At 40.3% G+C, this 18,539-nt stretch overlaps 1 protein-coding gene across 2 annotated transcripts in view; it reads right to left on the reverse strand.

Moving 5' to 3' along the window:
• LOC103179801 (protein tyrosine phosphatase receptor type G) overlaps nt 1-18,539 on the reverse strand; it is a 300,620-nt gene that overhangs the window by 141,039 nt on the left and 141,042 nt on the right. The window contains exons 3-4 of one of the 2 annotated variants that reach the window (XM_042339618.1): nt 14,488-14,667; nt 12,154-12,302 (exon numbers count right to left, since the gene is read on the reverse strand). In XM_042339618.1, coding sequence (XP_042195552.1) covers nt 12,154-12,302; nt 14,488-14,667 — 329 coding nt within the window. Of the gene's footprint in view, nt 1-12,153; nt 12,303-14,487; nt 14,668-18,539 lie in introns of those variants that run through there. The other variant, XM_042339617.1, reaches the window with a different exon arrangement.

The raw sequence follows: 18,539 nt of genomic DNA on the forward strand, positions 1-18,539 counted from the left end.
CCTTTTCCACCTCCATTCTATGCCAAAAAGGAGGAAAATGGGAGCATTAATGTATACAGCACTTTCAGAACAATACAGCTAATCTCCCTTTGGGTAGTCTGCTTTTGATTAGTGCACACTTTTGTCTTGCATTGATATGCAAATCTTCATCTTTTGTCTTCAACCTCAAGCAGTTTAACCAGCCATACAAATGAACTTTAAATATATATACGTTCGCACATATCTACATCTCTCCAAGGAGTTGTGCTCTTGTTTAAGTGGTAGTTCACACATTCACAAATCTGCTTTATCAGAGACTGTAAAATCATCCATTGCACCACAAGTTTATTTTTAATGCAAATTCGCATCTCTTGGGTATTCCCCAAATGGGAAAACACCATCTTGTGCACTGATAGATATTACAGTAAAGTTCCATTATTGTCAAGCCTCATTTGATGTCACATATTTGGCTTGCCACTGTGTTTGAGATGCTACCAACAGCGCGTGCATGTAATAATAAGCTCTCACTTAATCACAAAGCCCATTTAATAGGACTAAAATCTAAAGTATCATTTTTTTTCCTCGAACGTAAATATAAATCATAACATTGGTTCCTTTTAGCTATGTAATTTACAAGGTTTGGGATTTTAGATGGATTCTCATTAATTTGCACATTTCATCAAGATACCACTGATCTAACAAACAGGACAGGCTGAGATGCTAAAATACAAGGCAATTAAGAATGAAGTAGTGTACTTCACTGCATTTTGTTACAAATTTAATCTCCCCTCCTCTTTCCAGAAGGTGTAAGCACACTTGATTCGGAATGGTTCTGGAGGCTACTGGCTGCCCTCTGAAAGCTCACCAAGTAAGTGGTCATTCTTAATAAATAATAAATATTTGTCAAGATTCAATAATATCAGCAGGCTATTTCTCCATGATGGGCAGCAAATTTGAATGCTTTCTCCCCTTCCTAACTAGAGGATGCCAATAGGGGATTGAAGCAGCTCATCTGAGCCAAGCAAATGCAACATAGCATGGTTAGTGCATCTGCACTACAGACCATTGGGAGAGCTAACAACTTCATTATTTCAATAATCTGTACTTTTTTTATACATTTATCTGAAAATATAGTGAAAACCAGAAGTACTGTATTTTTGAGTACTGTAAGTATAATCAAGGATTGTAAACTGGATACATTACAATGCATATACATCCTAGTCTCAATACAATATGAATAAAGGTATACTCTCCAGGAAAAGCCTTAAGAAAAGCCTCATTCTCAGGCCTACAGACCTGTGCCTTTCTAAATCTTTCACTTTAGAAGTCCCACACCATTTTGTGCCCCAGATAAAGGTAGGTGGGACAAGTGTTGTTAAATGGATGGGTGATTTGATTCTAATTCAATCAAGATTAGATGAAGTGTGCACTAAACTCAATCAAGCTTCTCAAACTATTCATTTTTAAAAATCCTGAAGTAAAAGGATTATAACCAACCAGTATGAAAATTGTTAGAACACAAGAGACTTAACATGGGAAGGTTCAATGTTTTGTTGACCGTGAAACAGAAAGGTTTGTGACCTGTACAGTTGACACACTGCACGTTCTTGAACACTCTGTTTCTCAATGTGCATGAATGAAAGGAACAAGAGAAATACAGAGGTAGGTTTTAATGCATCTTCAAAGCCAAATTTAGCATGACTGCATAATATACTGTAATTAAATATGAGGGAAATGGGATTCCAAGATTTAGATTGACATTGCCTATGAAATACAATGATTAAACTCTACAATATGTTCTTCGAAGCATTTAAGACGTCCCCGACATGAAAGAAGCTATCAGGATTATTGTATCTGTAGATGTGGCAATGTGCATTAGTGCTTTCAACCTTGAGCCTCAGTCACATTGTGTATTTACAGCCACCTTGTTCAAGAGATCATTATTTATGTGTAAACCAGGCAGAGAATCAGTTGCATCACATTCCAGCCCAACCCTGTCCTCCTCCAACCTCTAAACACACAAACTTTATTTATAACAGGAATCACTGGATAGTGATCAATAATATTTATCAGTGGGAAATCTGACTGAATTTTATCCTACCTGTTCCATGAGTCTTATCCCTATGGTATTGTCCTCCAGCTGTTGGCCTGGCTAATATCAGTTAACATAGCAGAGATAAAGGACTAAAACTTATGACCTTCTGGTCTGTATGGCTTAGTGTTCCAGTAGGCTAGGCCTTTACCTATGAGGCTATCAGTTAAGCCTCAAAAAATGTAGTCTTCATTGACTTTTATTCATCAAAGAATTATAATTTGCATTGAATTATGTTCGGAAATAATGCCTCTCGTTTGTGATCTTATACATAAAGTTTGTGTCAAAACAATTTAATTACAACTATCTTTACATGGAAAAGAGTGCAGCCCATAACATTGAGACTCAGAGTAAATGGCATGCAGTGAGACAACAAAACTGCTGCAGAGAAATTCAGGAAGAATCCCAATCTTTGCTAGGCTGGAAGAAGCTAACGTGCCAGACAAAAAACACTGCAGAAAACAATGCACTGAGCTGAACACATACATAACGTGCTGCTTTAAACCTCAAGTGACAAAAGGTGAAAAATTAAATACGGCAAAATTAAATCCTGCATAAATAGATGCATCCTGCATAATTAAGATGGACTTCACTCATGATTTAAGAATGCCTTTGAAAAGATTTAGCAGATTAAACACCATTGTGAGTTCCTTCAACATATGAAACTGAACCACACAACCTGAACATAAAATCCTACTTGGGTACATTCTGTATCAAAACTGATTCAGCGAACTTGTACATTGACACTGCTTTGGTTGGAGAAGAGGGAAAAAATGATGTTTTACCTCATCTCACATTTTCCCCTAATAATATTTCTTTGAATAAATAAGTGTCCTGTTATAGTGGCTTTCACATAGGAAAACACCTCAAAGCCCTTCAAGCGACAAAATGCCTTTTCCTTTTACCACACATCCAGTGCATTTGAAGCTCACCAAGTCAAGAAAATGAGAAGAAAATATGACACTGACAGAAACCCCTCTCCCAATGTCACAGATGTAAATTAATTTGGTATTTTATTGTACTGAAATATTTCTATGGTATGTATCCTGAAAGGACCATCTGATACCAGCATTCAAAACACAATAACTGACAACACATTAATGCAGTGGTTGAGAAATTGTTTCAAAGCACTGTATCTGTGAATTTGATCAACCCTTATTCCAGGGCCCAAACTTGCCTGTGGAAGATTTTATAAATGTTAGTTTATCTGAATGGGATTGTGCCATTTTACTTCTGAGATTGGATCTGCCCCAAAGACCTATTTCCATTGGCTGGAAATGTAACTATATTCATAAAAGGCGTCTGGTGGAAGCTTAACCTAGTTGCTGGCTGAAGAAAAAGCGAAAGAAAGAAGGCAAGAGAGGAAAATGGAAACATTAGTGGGAAGTGCTGTTTTATGCTGTAACTTAGCAATGTTGCCATGTTTGGGAAACAACTTGAATTTATATAGAATTTATACTTGACCTTGGATAACATCTCAGAGCATTTCACAATGACATTTTTAAAAAAAAAATTGACTACACAATGTAAACCAAAAGACAATGAGCTTTACTTATCTGTAATGCAAAGCATGGATATTGGTTCTTTCCAGGTGTACTCTCAATGGCAATAACCATCTAATTATAATTTAACAAAAAGTGCTGCATAAATTATATGTTACCTTGTCCCTTGTGTGCTTGCATCTAATACTAGGCAATAGACAAGTCATTTTATGAAGATTCCATGGGAAACAGAATTCACCAATCTGATTGAGAATAGACATTTTTGTGTTAGGAAAATGAACTACCCAACCAGTTAGAACTGAAGGATATGATACAGCATGCATATTGGGAGAACACAGGGGAAAAGAAGAAATTCACATACAATTATTGAAGCAAACAAGAAGTACTTTGGGGAAATGGTGGGTACTAATTATAAGGGATCTTAATTACCCACCTTAAAGTGGAATGCGGGTGTGGTTCATCCAAAAGTCTAAATAAATTCATGAAGCTCATGTAGAGCTGCGTCTTGACACAGGGGGACAAAACACTGGCCATACTTCAATCTTGTATCTTATGAGCTTGACAAGAGGGAGAATTTAGAAGCTGGAGAGCACTTCAGCACCAGTGATTAAATGATATTTGAAATCACAGCACGGTTGGAGTAAGGGATAATAAAATTAATTATTCAGATTTTAGGAGGAGAACTGATTTCCCATGGAGAAATCAACTCGAACAGGATATATTCATAAAAATTAAAGAAAAAACATATAAAAACATATAAAAGTACTGTATAATGGAGAGAGTTCAAATAAAATTGATACCGTATAGAAATAGGAGTGTATTACAATATTTAAATCTAGACAAACAGTGAAGTTATAAATAGCAGAGAGACACAATCTCAAGGATGCTAAAGCTAAGACGACCAAGAAAGAGTGACTTAGTTTAACAAATAAATAATAAACAAATTGATCCCTAATTTAAGATCAATTGCAGACAAGATCAGGCTTGTGCTAAGACAAAAGTGGGTTTGAAGCAACTGTGAGATCTTAAAAGGACCAAGAATTGGGGAGTCCTGTAGCTCATTGGTTAGAGCACTCGCCTGGCAAGCAAGATTCCTGGGTTCAATTCCAGGCAGGGCGAAACCTTGGGCAAGTTTCCTTACTCCACACACCTAATAATAATCCCTCCAAAACAAAACAATAATAAATTGGTCATTTTCAATCCACAACTGTTTGTGGGACACTACTGTGCGCAATTGGCTGCTGCGTTTCGCCCGCACGTATACGGTCAATTCACATTCTATGAAGCGCTTTGAGACGTCTAGAAGAGTGAAAAGCGCTATATCAAATGCAAGGATTATTATTAAGAACTAAGAAAGAAGCTAAAATGGTTGATTGGACAACTTATTACACCAATCATATTGCCTATTTTATACAAATATAATAAAGTAATTGATAATTGATCAGGGTTCATCCTGGATTTGAGTTTTCAGTTTGGGGTTTGTGAGTTTACTTACTAAATTTCTTACATCTGTTGTCACTATAGAAAACGAATGGTAAAATGTGAAGCATGTTGTTAAGTTCACAAAGGTAGAAAAACACCAAAGATAAAGCAGGCAATATAGCTGAAATTTAAAACAAAACTCTTTTTTAGTAAAAGTGCTGTGAGAAAAAAATCAAACACCAGGATAATGTCTGTTTTTCATTCTATTTGAGGCATTTTTCAGAATTTTAAGTGCCCTGGGATGCTACCCTGCGTGAGGGGCGCTAAATAAATGCAAGTTGTTGTTTATTATTTATTGAAAACACTAAAAGCACAACAACATATTTGCAAAACAGACATTCAAACTTGGTCCCGCAAAACCTAGTCACAGAACATGTTATCATTCAGATAGATTTCAAAATGTTTCCAAATAAGACTTAAACTTATTGGATTTCTAAAGATAAAAACTTTCAAAGTCGTGAGAATCATGTGGGAAAGAAATACAAGTATTTGATCAAAAGTATGAGGGAAATGTAACTTGGGTTTAATTTTGCCACAAAGGGATCTACTTGCAGTGAGATATCAGCCTGGTTATCAACATGTAATGTTGGATATTCTCTGGTGTAACACTGCAACCCATCAATGCAAAGCATCAATCATATTCCCCAAGGAATATTTGACACACCAGATGGATTGAAAGCCTTCTCAAACCAAAGATCCCTGCCAACACTGATCTCTATCCATCTTTCACTCCAATAATCTGATCAAATTCAAGAAACCCTACAAGCAAGTTCTGCTCTCCTCGATTCACTCCTGAGTGGCCATTGGAGGTAACACAAAGCATACCTGCCAGTCAAAATGTCACACAAATGTGCTTAACAATGAGCTGGAGAATAAATGAGCCCAATAAAAGAAAATGCCACTGTGGTTTCTGCTTTGACAACCACTTTTCATTGGTGATGTGAAACTCTCGACACCCTGCAAGCAACATTTCAAGGACAGGACATTGTCTGCATGCCGCTGCTATCTGATGGCAACAGACCTGCTCAATCTGAACACTGAGTCAAGTATCATTAATCCCAGTCAATAGACAGCTTTCCCTGCCACACAAGTGGAAGTTCCTTGGGGTCTGTCAATCAGTTGAAGTTAGTAAACTCATTCACAAGAAAATACAGCAAAATAAAAAAGAAATGTGTAAGCTTCACTACCATTTCTGAGCTACAGGACTCCATGTGGAGCTCAGTGGTTAGAGCACTCGCTTTGCAAGTGAGAGACCTGAGTTCAATTCCAGGCAGAGGGCGAAACCTTGGGCAAGTTTCCTTACTCCACACAGAGCCTAATAATAATCCCTCCAAAACAAAACAGTAATAAATTGGTCATTTTCAATCTACAACTGTTTGTGGGACATTGCTGTGCGCAATTGGCTGCCGCGTTCGCCCACAAATATAGTCAATTCACTTTACAGTGTGTTGTGTGAAGCGCTTTGGGACGTCCTCCCGACGTGAAAAGCGCTATATCAAATGCAAGGATTATTATTATTATTATGAGGGGTGTTATATAAAGCAAGTTGTTGTTGTCGTCTCTCTCTGCGAGTGCGTGTCTGTGTGTGTCTCTCTCTGTCTGAGAGTGCGCGCATGTCTCTCTCTCTCTCTGTCTGAGAGCGCGCGCGCGTCTCTCTCTCTCTCCGTGTCTGAGAGCGCGCGTGTCTCTCTCTCTCCGTGTCTGAGAGCACGCGTCTCTCTCTCTCTCCGTGTCTGAGAGCGCGCGTCTCTCTCACTCTCCGTGTCTGAGAGCACGCGTCTCTCTCTCTCTCTCCGTGTCTGAGAGCGCGCGTGTCTCTCTCTCCGTGTCTGAGTGCGCGCGTGTCTCTCTCTCCGTGTCTGTGAGCGCGCGTCTCTCGCTCCGTGTCTGTCAGCGCGCGTGTCTCTCTCTCTCCGTGTCTGTGAGCACGCGTGTCTCTCTCTCTCCGTGTCTGAGAGCGCGCGTGTCTCTCTCTCTCCGTGTCTGAGAGCGCGCGTGTCTCTCTCTCTCCGTGTCTGTGAGCGCGCGTCTCTCGCTCCGTGTCTGTGAGCGCGCGTGTCTCTCTCTCTCCGTGTCTGTGAGCGCGCGTGTCTCTCTCTCTCCGTGTCTGAGAGCTCGCGTGTCTCTCTCTCTCCGTGTCTGAGAGCGCGTGTGTCTCTCTCTCTCCGTGTCTGAGAGCGCGCGTGTCAACAACAAGTCCTGCCTGAAAACCTTCCTCTTTGATCGTGCTTATGGCCACCTCCTCCCACACCCCCAACCCGACTCAGAGTCAGGCGTTGCCACTGTTAAACGCTCTGAGATGCTACCCTGCGTGGAGGGGGTTATATACGTGCAAGTTGTTGCTGTTGTTTGCAATTTAGCTCACCTTTGTTCAGCTTTGAAATAAAAGGTAGAAAAACACCAAAGATAAAGCAGGCAAGCAATACAGCTGAAATTTAAAAGAAACTCTTTCTAAGTCAAAGAACTGTGAGAAAAATTCAATCAAACACCAAAATAATGGCTGTTTTGGAAGGCGAGGATGTTTGTTTTTCATTCTCTGAGGCATTTTTCTGAATTTGAATGCAAAAAAAATGCAACAGTTAAAGAGCACATGAATCCAAATGTCAATTTGAAATTTTGATGCTAAGGAGTGAACAGCAGAAGTGAAGGTGTGAATCCAACATGGATTTGTTAAAGGCAAATCATGTCTAACAAACCTGATAGAGTTTTTTGATGAAGTAACGGAGAGAGGGTGGATGAAGGTAGTGCAGTTGATGTAGTTTATATGGATTTTCAAAACAACAACAAGATTCCATTTATAGAGTGCCTTTCACGTCGGGCGTCCCAAGGCGCTGTACAAAAGGCGTTTGACAAAGTGCTGCATAATAGGCTTGTAAGCAAAATTGAAACCCACGGTATAAAGGGACAATGGCAGCATGAATACAGAACTGGCTGGGAGACAGAAAGCAGAGTGGTGGTGAACGGTTGTTTTTCTGACTAGGGGGAAGTGTACAGTGGTGTCCCCCAGGGGTCGGTATTGGGACACTGCTCTTTTTGATCTATATAAATGACCTGGACTTGGGTATAGGAATACAATTTCCAAGTTTGCAGATGATACTAAGCTAGGAAAAGTAGAAAACAGTGAAAGTTATCAGGAGAGGCTAGAGAAGCTGGGATTATTCTCCTTGGAGCAGAGAAGGTTAAGAGGAGGATAGTAACAGACTGCAAGAGGACACAGACAGACTGGTATAATGGGCCGACAGGTGGCAGATAAAGTTTAATGTGAAGAAATGCGAAGTGCTGCATTTTGGGAGGAAGAACGAGGAGAGGCAATATAAGCCGATGGTATAATCTTAAAGGGGTGAAGGGACAGAGAGACCTGGGGGTCATATAGGGAAATCTTTGAAGGCGGCAGAACAGGTAGATAAAGCTGTTAAAAAAGCGTACGGGATACTAGGCTTTATAAATAGGGGCATAGAATACAAAAGTCAGGAAGTTATGATGAACCTTTATAAAACACTGGTTAGGCCTCAGCGAGAGACTGTGTTCAGTTCTGGGCCCCACACTTTAGGAAGGATATCAAGCCATTGGAGAGGGGGCAAAGGAGATTTACCAGAATGGTACCAGGAATGAGGGACTTCAGTTATCAGGAGAGGCGAGAGAAGCTATTAGGATTAATCTCCTTGGAGCAGAGAAGGTTAAGAGGAGACTTAATAGAAGTTTTCAAAATTATGAGGGGATTCGATAGGGTGAACAAGGAGAAACTATTTCCACTGGCGGGTGGGTCAGTAACTCAAGGGCACCGATTTAAAATAGTTGTTAAAAGAAACAAAGGAGAGGTCTGAAAGGGTGATGGAAGCCAATTCGATAACAACCTTCAAGAGAGTAGATAATTATTTGGAGAGGACAAGTTTGCAGGGATATGAGGAAAGAGTGGGGGTGTGGGATTGAATTGGATAGCTCTTTTCAAAGAGCTGGCACAGACACGATGGGCTGAATGGCCTCCTTCTGTGCTGTATAATTCTATGATTCTATGAATCTTGAAATCGATTTGTTGGGAGACAGTGAAAGGAGTGAAGGACAAGTGTGATGGGCGTACAGAGTTTGACGTACCTAAATTTAAGCAATTGTTGGATAAACAGGAGCTTATGGAGTTAAGCAAGGAGTGCATTTGAAAACTCCAACCAGTCTCTTTTCATCATATTTACATAGCAGCTGAGTTCAGTTCAGGAATTCATAGGCCTGAAAAATTTAACCTGAATCCCTTTGCACTCTGGCACTGCTTGCTGGTGACCAACACATTACCATTTGGCACAACCCAACCTCTGCCAAACCCAGATTGAAAATGTTGAAATAAATGAAAAGGAAAGGTGTCTGTGAGAGGGAAAATCTCAAACCCTTCAGATCATTTCACATTGATTTGCTGTGTGTTCTCCAAGGAAAATTGGTACAGGAGTGAACTGAAATGTTTAATCAAATGTTTAATCAAATAACATATTAGAATATTAATCTGCTTAATAGTTATATTTAGGAATGACCATTAATAATACATGGTGACAAAAAAGTTGTGATAACATTACAATGTCTAATAAGTCTTAAAGAATTTTTTTTAGATAATAGGATAGATATCACAACTTTTTGATCACCCTGTATTATAGTAAGAGGTAAGTGTTCAGTGAAGAGAAGCATTTGCAATGTAAAGTACTCAACCGACTCAAGTAATATTAAAAATACATACAATTGTTTCTCCTCATCCACGGAGAGAGTTTCACCAACAAAGTATACAGTCACTTTACAGTATATTCTGTGAAACGCTTTGAGACGTCTCATAGACGTGATAAGGCGCTACATCAAATGCAAGGCTTATTATTATTACTATAGATGTCATTTAGGGTATTCATACACAAGGAGCCACTCAGCCACATCAGCGAATGTCTTCATTAAAACAAACTGTGATCCTAAATCATGGAATCTTCAACACCAGTTGGAGCATGCCAATCAGCCCACAGAAAGACAAATCCTGCATCCAACAGCATTGTGCTTGTTTGCTGAGTGTGTAGCCCTGAAATAGCAGGTCCATACAGAAGAGGACAATTCTGCTAAAAGTTCAGGATGCCTTTTTTTATAAATATTCCTCCCTTCATCACCTTTTCATTCGGAGTCAATCTCCTTAAACTTTCACATATATATGTTTCATAATTCAGTCATTCAGTAACTAGTTGTAATCAAGTGGTAAGCATATGCACTTAGTAAATTGCATGCACATTAAGGAGAAGGAAGAGCTGGGGTCATAGCTTTCTGAGTCCTTTCTGTTTGCAATAGGTTGAGCAGGACAACAACAACAGTACAGTACAAAATTATATTTGTATAGCGCCTTTCACGTCTGGAGGTCACCCCAAGGTGCTGATTGAACACAATAAGAACCAATATGAACCAAAGAAAATAAATTGTGATCATTGTGATCAAAATGGAAATGCTTTCACCATCAATCCACCAACTTTTATTGGAGCCTATTCCTGATGGTGATCTTTTGATCAAGTGATCCTATCCTAACAACGACACAAATGTTTTTTCCTCCCGCCCTTGCCCAGTCACCTGTGGGGTACCCCAAGGCTCCATCCTTGACCCCCTTCTTTTTGTTATCTCTCCCTCTCGTTGATGTCATCCGCAGACATGGGGCCAGCTTCCACATGTATGTGGATGACATTCAAATCTACTTCTCCTCCTCCAGCTGTGACCCTCAGTCCACTGATGTCCTGTCAGCTTCTTTGACGAACATCAAGGCCTGGATGAGCGCAAATTTCCTGCAGCTGAACGTCGGCAAGACGGAAGCCATACTCTTAGGCTCCCGTCAACTTCTTCTGCCCTGCGGGTCTGAACTCCTCAACCTCCCCAGGCTCTCCCTCAGACTCAGTAAACCGGTGCACTACCGCTTGGCTGACTCTGGCCTCCTATTTGTCCCCTGTCCCCTCCGCTCCACCATCAGTGGCCGTGGTACTATATGAATGCAAGTTGTTGTTGTTATCCCTGCTTCAAACAAGGACACATGCCAAGAGCTAATTGGATGTTAGCCACAAAGGAACAATGTTTGACCCCGAACAAGTTGCTGTTCTCAGCTGATGAAGACAGAGGCACTTTCCACTGAATGAATTGTAAACAAAAGACAAGAGTTAGTATCTGTGGGGAATACCAATTATAGGAGCATAACTGAACCAAGGTTAGCAAACATATTTGCTTTTCTGCCAGAAAACTGATCAGCTTAGGATGTCAAGTTGCTAAAAAAAAGTTTGGTATTGCCCATGTGAGGTTTCCAATCTTTATTTATCTGGTACCAATCCTTTCCTTTTTACAATTCATCACTCGGGTCTTAATGCAAACTGGGGCATACAACACACATGCAGTTTATTGCAGCTAACATAATCCTCATGCAGATTAAGACACTGGTTTGAAATCCTCTTTTCTCTCCATCCAGCCATAAGAGTTTGGGTTCCCATAATATAGTTTCAAATTGGTGCAAGTCTGCAACACAAAACAGCGTGTATGTAACTTGGCGTTAATTGGCAATATCAAATTGAGAGGCCAGAAGGATTGCTGCTGTTGAATTCACAGCCTTGAGTCATTTGTATTGAGGCAAATGTACATAGCTAATGCTTGATGTTGACACTGGATAACAAGTCTGCATTTGCATTCCTAATGGATGTTTATCATCAATAAAACTTCGAATTATTTTCTTTCTTTAATTCTGCAATATGTAAATTGAGCAAAAACATGATAAACATACAATCCACAAATTATCTTTTGTATATTCTGCTTTAATCAGAAATTGCACTTCATCTACATCAATGACTGTTATAGCCCTGCGGCGAAACATAGAGACTGAATTGCAAGGTAAATCCTAGCAATTCATGTTAAAAGCTTCAAACTGAAGAGAAAATAGCAAATTGCAGGTAAGGTTATCAAACTGCTTTAAGCACACTATACAATTGTGATTCTGAATGGTAATCGAGTTCCAATTCTCTGTCCTAGAAATAAATCAACTAACATCAAAACAGCACCGGTATAACTTACGTTTGCATGATCAGACAAAACCACCGTTCACCAACTAAAATCCTTTCTCACCTCAATGGGATATCTCTTTCCTTCAAGGCTATGCTCTGAACCTGGGAATCCCCTATTTTGACCCCAGTGAAACTCCAGCTTTGCTGCTTTAAGTCTGCCTGGCAGATCAGCTCCACTGATAAAATAATCATCCTTCAGCAGAATAGCAACTGAAAGACAAAAAAGGTGGCAACAAGGTGATGTTAGCAAGTCAAAGGCACTCAAACATTTGAATGCATTTCTCAAATTTAACTTCATGTCATCCAAAGATCCATTGTTTGTAATGCTTGGCAGTGCACTGATTTTGTTGTTGTGAAGTCCTTTTAAGTTTCTATTTGGTTGAAAGTTTAATTTTTAAGGAAATGTTGTACGTATTAAAACAGTTACCTGTAGAAGTGTGCTATATCTATCACGCTGTTATCAAGGAGGCAGCTTGATCAATCTGAAATATTCCTTTACATCAATGAATTTATTACAAAATATCACAGCAATCACACCAGGAGAAATAGTAAAAAATATATGGAAAACGCGTTGGGTGTTTGTGCATCTTGCATATTTGAGAAAAATACATATGAAAATAGGGGAGAATTTAAATAAGGGAAATTTATCCTTTACATTTTTCTACAATTTAGAAATGCCTGAATTGCCATTAATAAGTGCTTGCAGTTATGCCTTCTCTGCATTTGCCAGCTGACAAGATGATACATTGTAGGAATTGTAAACCACAGAAAAGGTGGGATCAGTTAGTAATTGGCCCAACCATAAAATATGGCCAAAAAGGAGTGGATCCGATCTCAAATACAAATTATTCAATGTGCTCAAAAAGCAGATCAATAAATTGGCTAACATGCAACACTAAACCGTATAAAAAGTATCTGTTAATAATTGTGAGATGGGTCACATTGGTTGCGATGTTTGACTATGCTCTTTAAAAAGCAGGGGAAATGTAGTTTTACATATACGGCAGAGCAACTGTGAGAAACATTACAGAATAAATGATAAAAAAAAGTTCTTATTTGAACAAAGGGTGGAAATAGTTTGAAATTGAAACGTCTATTAAAAAAATAAAAATTGGCACACTCCTTCCACAAACTCTTGCAATCCTCTTCCATCATCATGCCTTCTAACCAGTGTTTAATAAACAACACTGGTAATATAACCTGTACTGCCAGGCAGAGAATATGAGAACCCAACTGGTATACAGCTTTATGACGAAGATTAATTTTATATCCGGCTCATAAATGTCTTGATAAATGATTTGTAAATGCTAACAGAATTACAAACTTACTTCCATTTTCAATTTGAAAAAGTCTACACTCAAATTATCTAGTAATCCTCGTCTTAAAATACAGTAACTCGAATAACATTCTTTGAATGTTGTTACCCTAATAGTTTGCCTTTTCCTTCAAATCTAAACCTTTCCATCTGAAAATAATCAAAAGGTATCAAGCATGCATTCAAATGGAATGGATATATTTTTTGTACCACAAGATGTTTCATTGGCTCCAGTCATATGTAGCAAGCAACACTGGCTCTGAGGTAATGCAACGCTTCTCACTGGAATTTCATCATATCTGAAGTGCGACACTACAAAGAGGGAATTTTGTTTCAGATCATCAATTTTTTAAGTTTAAAATTAAATCCATAATTTATTTGGCAGTTAGGAATCATGTTTCTGATCTAAATGAATCATTAAAGGGATAATTTGGAGGCAGGAACATTTGGAATACTCTCATAATTATTCAGTTGCATAGCTTATCGCTTGTAAAAGAATACAGTACAAACTAAACTGTGAGTCAATTAAAAAAAGGTTCCAATTTCACCGGGTATTTAGGCTGTGTACATCCAGCAATAATGATTGATGTGCACTATCCACAGAAAAGCTAAATTTGGAATAATTCTGGAGAACTGTGAAACAAAACTGGATAAAACATATTGGCAGCTTTGAGTGCTCTTCAATTACTGGGCATTTGGTGTTGGGCTGAAATTTCAGCACATCCTGAAATACAATTTTACATATAATTTTCTCCCCTCAAGTTGGGATATGGTTCCAAAGCATTTGAAGCGGTTTGGGACTTTGTCCAAATGCCTGTTGCTGAGATGTGAGTTTCTTATTTTATTTAAAGTTGTTGAAAAAGTTTGGAGACAACACCCCATTCACATTAAAAATGGGCCACCCTCTAACAAAATGCATTGTCATGGGGCTGCACTAAATAGTTCTTACAGGTTGAGGAAGGACAAAAGCTCCTACATGCTCATTTCTATAAAATGATTGCAATTAAATGTCCCCAGATTATTTTAATTGGCAGTTCAGGTGACTAGAAAAGCTCTGGCTATTCAGATTAAAGGACCTACTTGTCTTTCCAGTATTTTTCATCCGTGTCCTGTTGGAGGATTCAAACTCAAATCCATCGACCTGGATTTCCTGCAGGGTGTCTTTCTCGCTCGCCGTCTGATCTACAATATCAATTGGGGACTGCTTGGTGCCAGAGCAATCAATGTAAGACGTGGCCCAACTTTCCGGTCCATGGATCCCTGAAAGGAAAATAGTTTAATTAGAGCCTCAGTTGGTCAGATATTCCAGGCAGTCTCCACCAATGTAAATTACAAACCTAAAGCACAAGATTCACTGAATTTACACTCACAGTTCTTGTGCCAGTACGTATAAACATTACACACAAGTTAAACATTAATGAAGTTCATGTCTGAAGAATATTTCGAAGGTCAAACTTTTAAAAAAATAGTATTCTGCTTATAAAGACTTTTCAAGATATATGAAACCATCAAATATCATATCAATTGCCTGGATTGCAAAGGCAATTGAGCATCAAATTGGGGGCTAGACAATTTAGGGTTCCAATTCTAGTGGGTTAACTCAGCCCTTCGCCCTTTCAAAGATATTTGAAAAAAGTGCACCACGTATAAACAAGGTAAGATAAACCATTTTCCATAGATTGAGCTGGCTCCATTTGGAGTAGGCCCTACCCATCCCACCCTCCACACCTTCGAACCGGTCTCCCCTTCCTCTCTCACCACATTATAACCCACATGAAATCCACCACCTGCTCCCTCAACCCCATCCCTACCCCTCTCCTTACTTTCCAGCTACACCTCCTTGCCCCTCTACTTGGGATGACACCCAACTCCATTTCTCTGCCTCCACCCCCATTTCAGGACAACTGAATGTCTGTCAGACATCAAGTCCTGGATGAGAGCTAACTTGCTACAGTTGAACATCAACAAGTCTGAGTCCCTCCTGATTGGCTCCCGTCAGCACCTCCACACCTCAGGCACTGGCTGCATCACCATCCATGGATGCACACTCCACCTCACTGAGCCAGTCTGGAACCTTGGCATCTTGTTTGACCCTCAACTGTCCTTTCTACTCCACGTCCTTGCCATAATCCGCTCTGCCTTCCCTACCTCTGCAAAATCGCCCGGCTCCGCCACTGTCTCACCCCTCAGGTCACTAAAACCCTCATTCACGCGCTCATCATATCTAGGCTCGACTACGCCTACTCCCTGCTTGTTGGCCTTCCCAACTCTTCGCTCCACAAGCTGCAGATCATCCAGAACTGGCTCCCAATCCTCCAAATGATAAGAGTTTAAAATCCTCGTCCTCGCCTTCATGGCCCTCCACAGCCTTGCTCCTTCCTACCTTATGAACCTGTCCACTCCTTCCACTCAGCAGGCTCCAGCTTGCTCCACATCCCACACCTGTCCTACTCCACCATCGGCGGTTGGGCCTTCAGCCTCTCTGCCCACCCTTTGCAACTCCATCCCATGTTCCCTTTGCCTCTCTCCCTCCCTTGACTCCTTCAACCTCTTGGACAGCGCCTTTGGCCACCCTCCTACCCTTGCCTGCCATTCAACCTCCCTGATCCCAACCACCCCCCCCAGCTCGGGTCAAATCCCTGACTGTCCAGCGCCTTGGGACGTCCTCCCAACATGAAAGGCGCTATACAAATGTCATTTTGTATTGTATGATGAAGGTAATTAAAGGCAAACATGGAGGTAGAACCATTTTGCTCCACTCTGCAAATTAAAACTCTCACTCATGCTGTGCGGTTACTTGAATTATTTCATGTTTAAAAATACAACCAAACCACAAACTATGCCAAGTGCATAGAAACACCACTACAGTAAAGAAAATAAGCAACTTAAAATACATGGCTTCTACATACAGAGACCACTTAGTATTTCATGCAAGTTACTGCCCAACTCATTACCAGCAGCATCTCCAATGAATAACCGATGCAAGCCTTTTTGTTTCTGAAAAGACAAATCAACCACAACTCTAGATTCTCATGTAACTCAGTAATGTACATCTTCTGTCCTGTCACCAATAATCTATGCACTTTGAGCCTGGGCACTTTGCTCTGAACTCAACATCAAAGGATGACATGCCCAAAGCACACAATTGTGAAAATCTCTACAGAAAGGAAACATAACATTCTGAAATCTAAAATGGCCAAATTATTATCTATTTTACTTGGAGGCCTCTAAGTAGTAGACCGAAAAGATGATTATTAAATGTAACTCTTGTGAAATTAACAAACCACTCTCCTATCATATATGCACCCACACACACACCCACACAAAACGTGTACTTTAAATAAGGGAGAAAATTTTTCAAATGATGGGCAAAGTGGTATGCAGGAGTTGAGAGAGTGGCACTCGCTGAGTATTTCCCGGAAACTTAATTTACTTGCAAGTGCACATTGCCCAATTATTGCAGCTGGTGACAAGTAACCAATATTCTCTGGGGACAATAATGTAGGACACTGCAGGAGTCAACCACTGTTTTCAGATCTGAAACTGCACGACTAAGAAAGCAGTGTAGTTTAAAACATATTTTAAACAGCATTATATAGGCTTACATTTTTATATAAATCCAGTACATTTCATCTCTGTTTTACTCAAGTGTAGTGCTGCAGTGCTGAGATAAATCAGACTAAGGAAACACCAGCCTGAGATAAACATAAGTTAAATGGGAGATCGGTCGACACAAGCCCTGAAATTCCACCTGGACCTAGTCCACAACATTATTTTGTCTTTAAATTCAAAGAATTCATACATTCAGTCTGAATTTGCTAGCTAGTTTCCTACAGTTGTAAATGAACCCTGTTTCCAAATTATATCTTAATTTAATAACTTTCTATTATCTCAAGCCATCTAGTATTTTGAGACAAAATGGCCTTACTTGCTAAGACAAAGTGAAGTTTTGAGCCTACAGTGTTTAGTTTTGATGCTTGAAATACTCTTCATGAAAAATATATTGGTCAAAAGAAAAGTATTCAGAATTTTAGAGAGAATGGTTGGCTAAATATGAATTTTAAAGGTGCTATACAAATGTAATTTTGTTGCTGTTGAATTTTCAACTCTCAAAATAAATTAAATGTTAGTCTCAACTCATACATATGACGCAAGTGGAAAATAAATAAAGCAAGTAACTGCAATTGAACTAAGAAAATAGTAACCATCAAATACGCAAAATGCATTCATATGCAACAGCATGGTCCAAATGGTGGCCCACGGGCCACATCTGGCCCGGCCGGTGATTTTATCCGGTCCAAGATCATTCCCAACATTCCAACTTCTGCTCCCTCCCTCCCTGGTGAGCGTCCTCCCAGGGCAGAGGCAGGAGCCGGCAGTTGGGAGGACTCAGCACGGAGAGTGGAAATAATACCAGCCGTTGCTGCAGTCTGTCAAGAAGGCAAGTGCGTCTCTTTATCCACTGCGTCCTTAGCAACCGCCGGCTCCTGCCTCTGCAGATAGTGAAGAGGGACGGGGGGAGGGACTGAGAGGGGGAGAAGGATTGATAGGGCGAGAGGGGGAGATTGAGAGAGCGTGTGGGTAAGAGGAAAGAGAGGGGGAGATTGAGAGAATGTGAGGGAGAGGGGGAGAGAAAGAAATAGAGAGAGGGAGGGAGAGAAAGGGAGAGCAGAGAGAGAGTGATTGAGAGAGTGTGTGAGAAGGGACGGAGAGAGTGTGTGGGAAACAGTGAGGGAGAGTAATTGAGAGAGGAAGAGTGTGTGAGAGGGGGAGAGGGATTGAGAGGGAGCGGAGAGAAAGAGTGCGAGAGGGAAGAGAGAGTGTGAGAGGAGAGAGAGAGGGTGTGAGAGTGTGTGCGAGAAATGCATGAGCGAGGGTAGAGAGAGAGTGATTGAGAGAGGGGGAAAAGAGTGATTGAGAGAAGGGGGAGAATGATTGAGAGAGAGAGAGAGAGAACATGAAAGGGGAGAGAGAGAAAAAAAATGAGAGAGCAGAGAGAGAAGTGTTTCGTGGTTCACTGTCAGGATAGACGATCTGAGTCTCCCTTGGTCACGGGTGGGGGGGCAAGGACAGAGACCGAGTGATGTGATGTGAGGTTTCCTCACAGAAAACTCCCTCTTTCCCCAGTGAGA

Source organism: Callorhinchus milii, unplaced genomic scaffold (genome assembly GCF_018977255.1).
Source record: "Callorhinchus milii isolate IMCB2004 unplaced genomic scaffold, IMCB_Cmil_1.0 Scaffold12, whole genome shotgun sequence".
In the NCBI taxonomy this organism is placed as follows: domain Eukaryota; kingdom Metazoa; phylum Chordata; class Chondrichthyes; order Chimaeriformes; family Callorhinchidae; genus Callorhinchus; species Callorhinchus milii.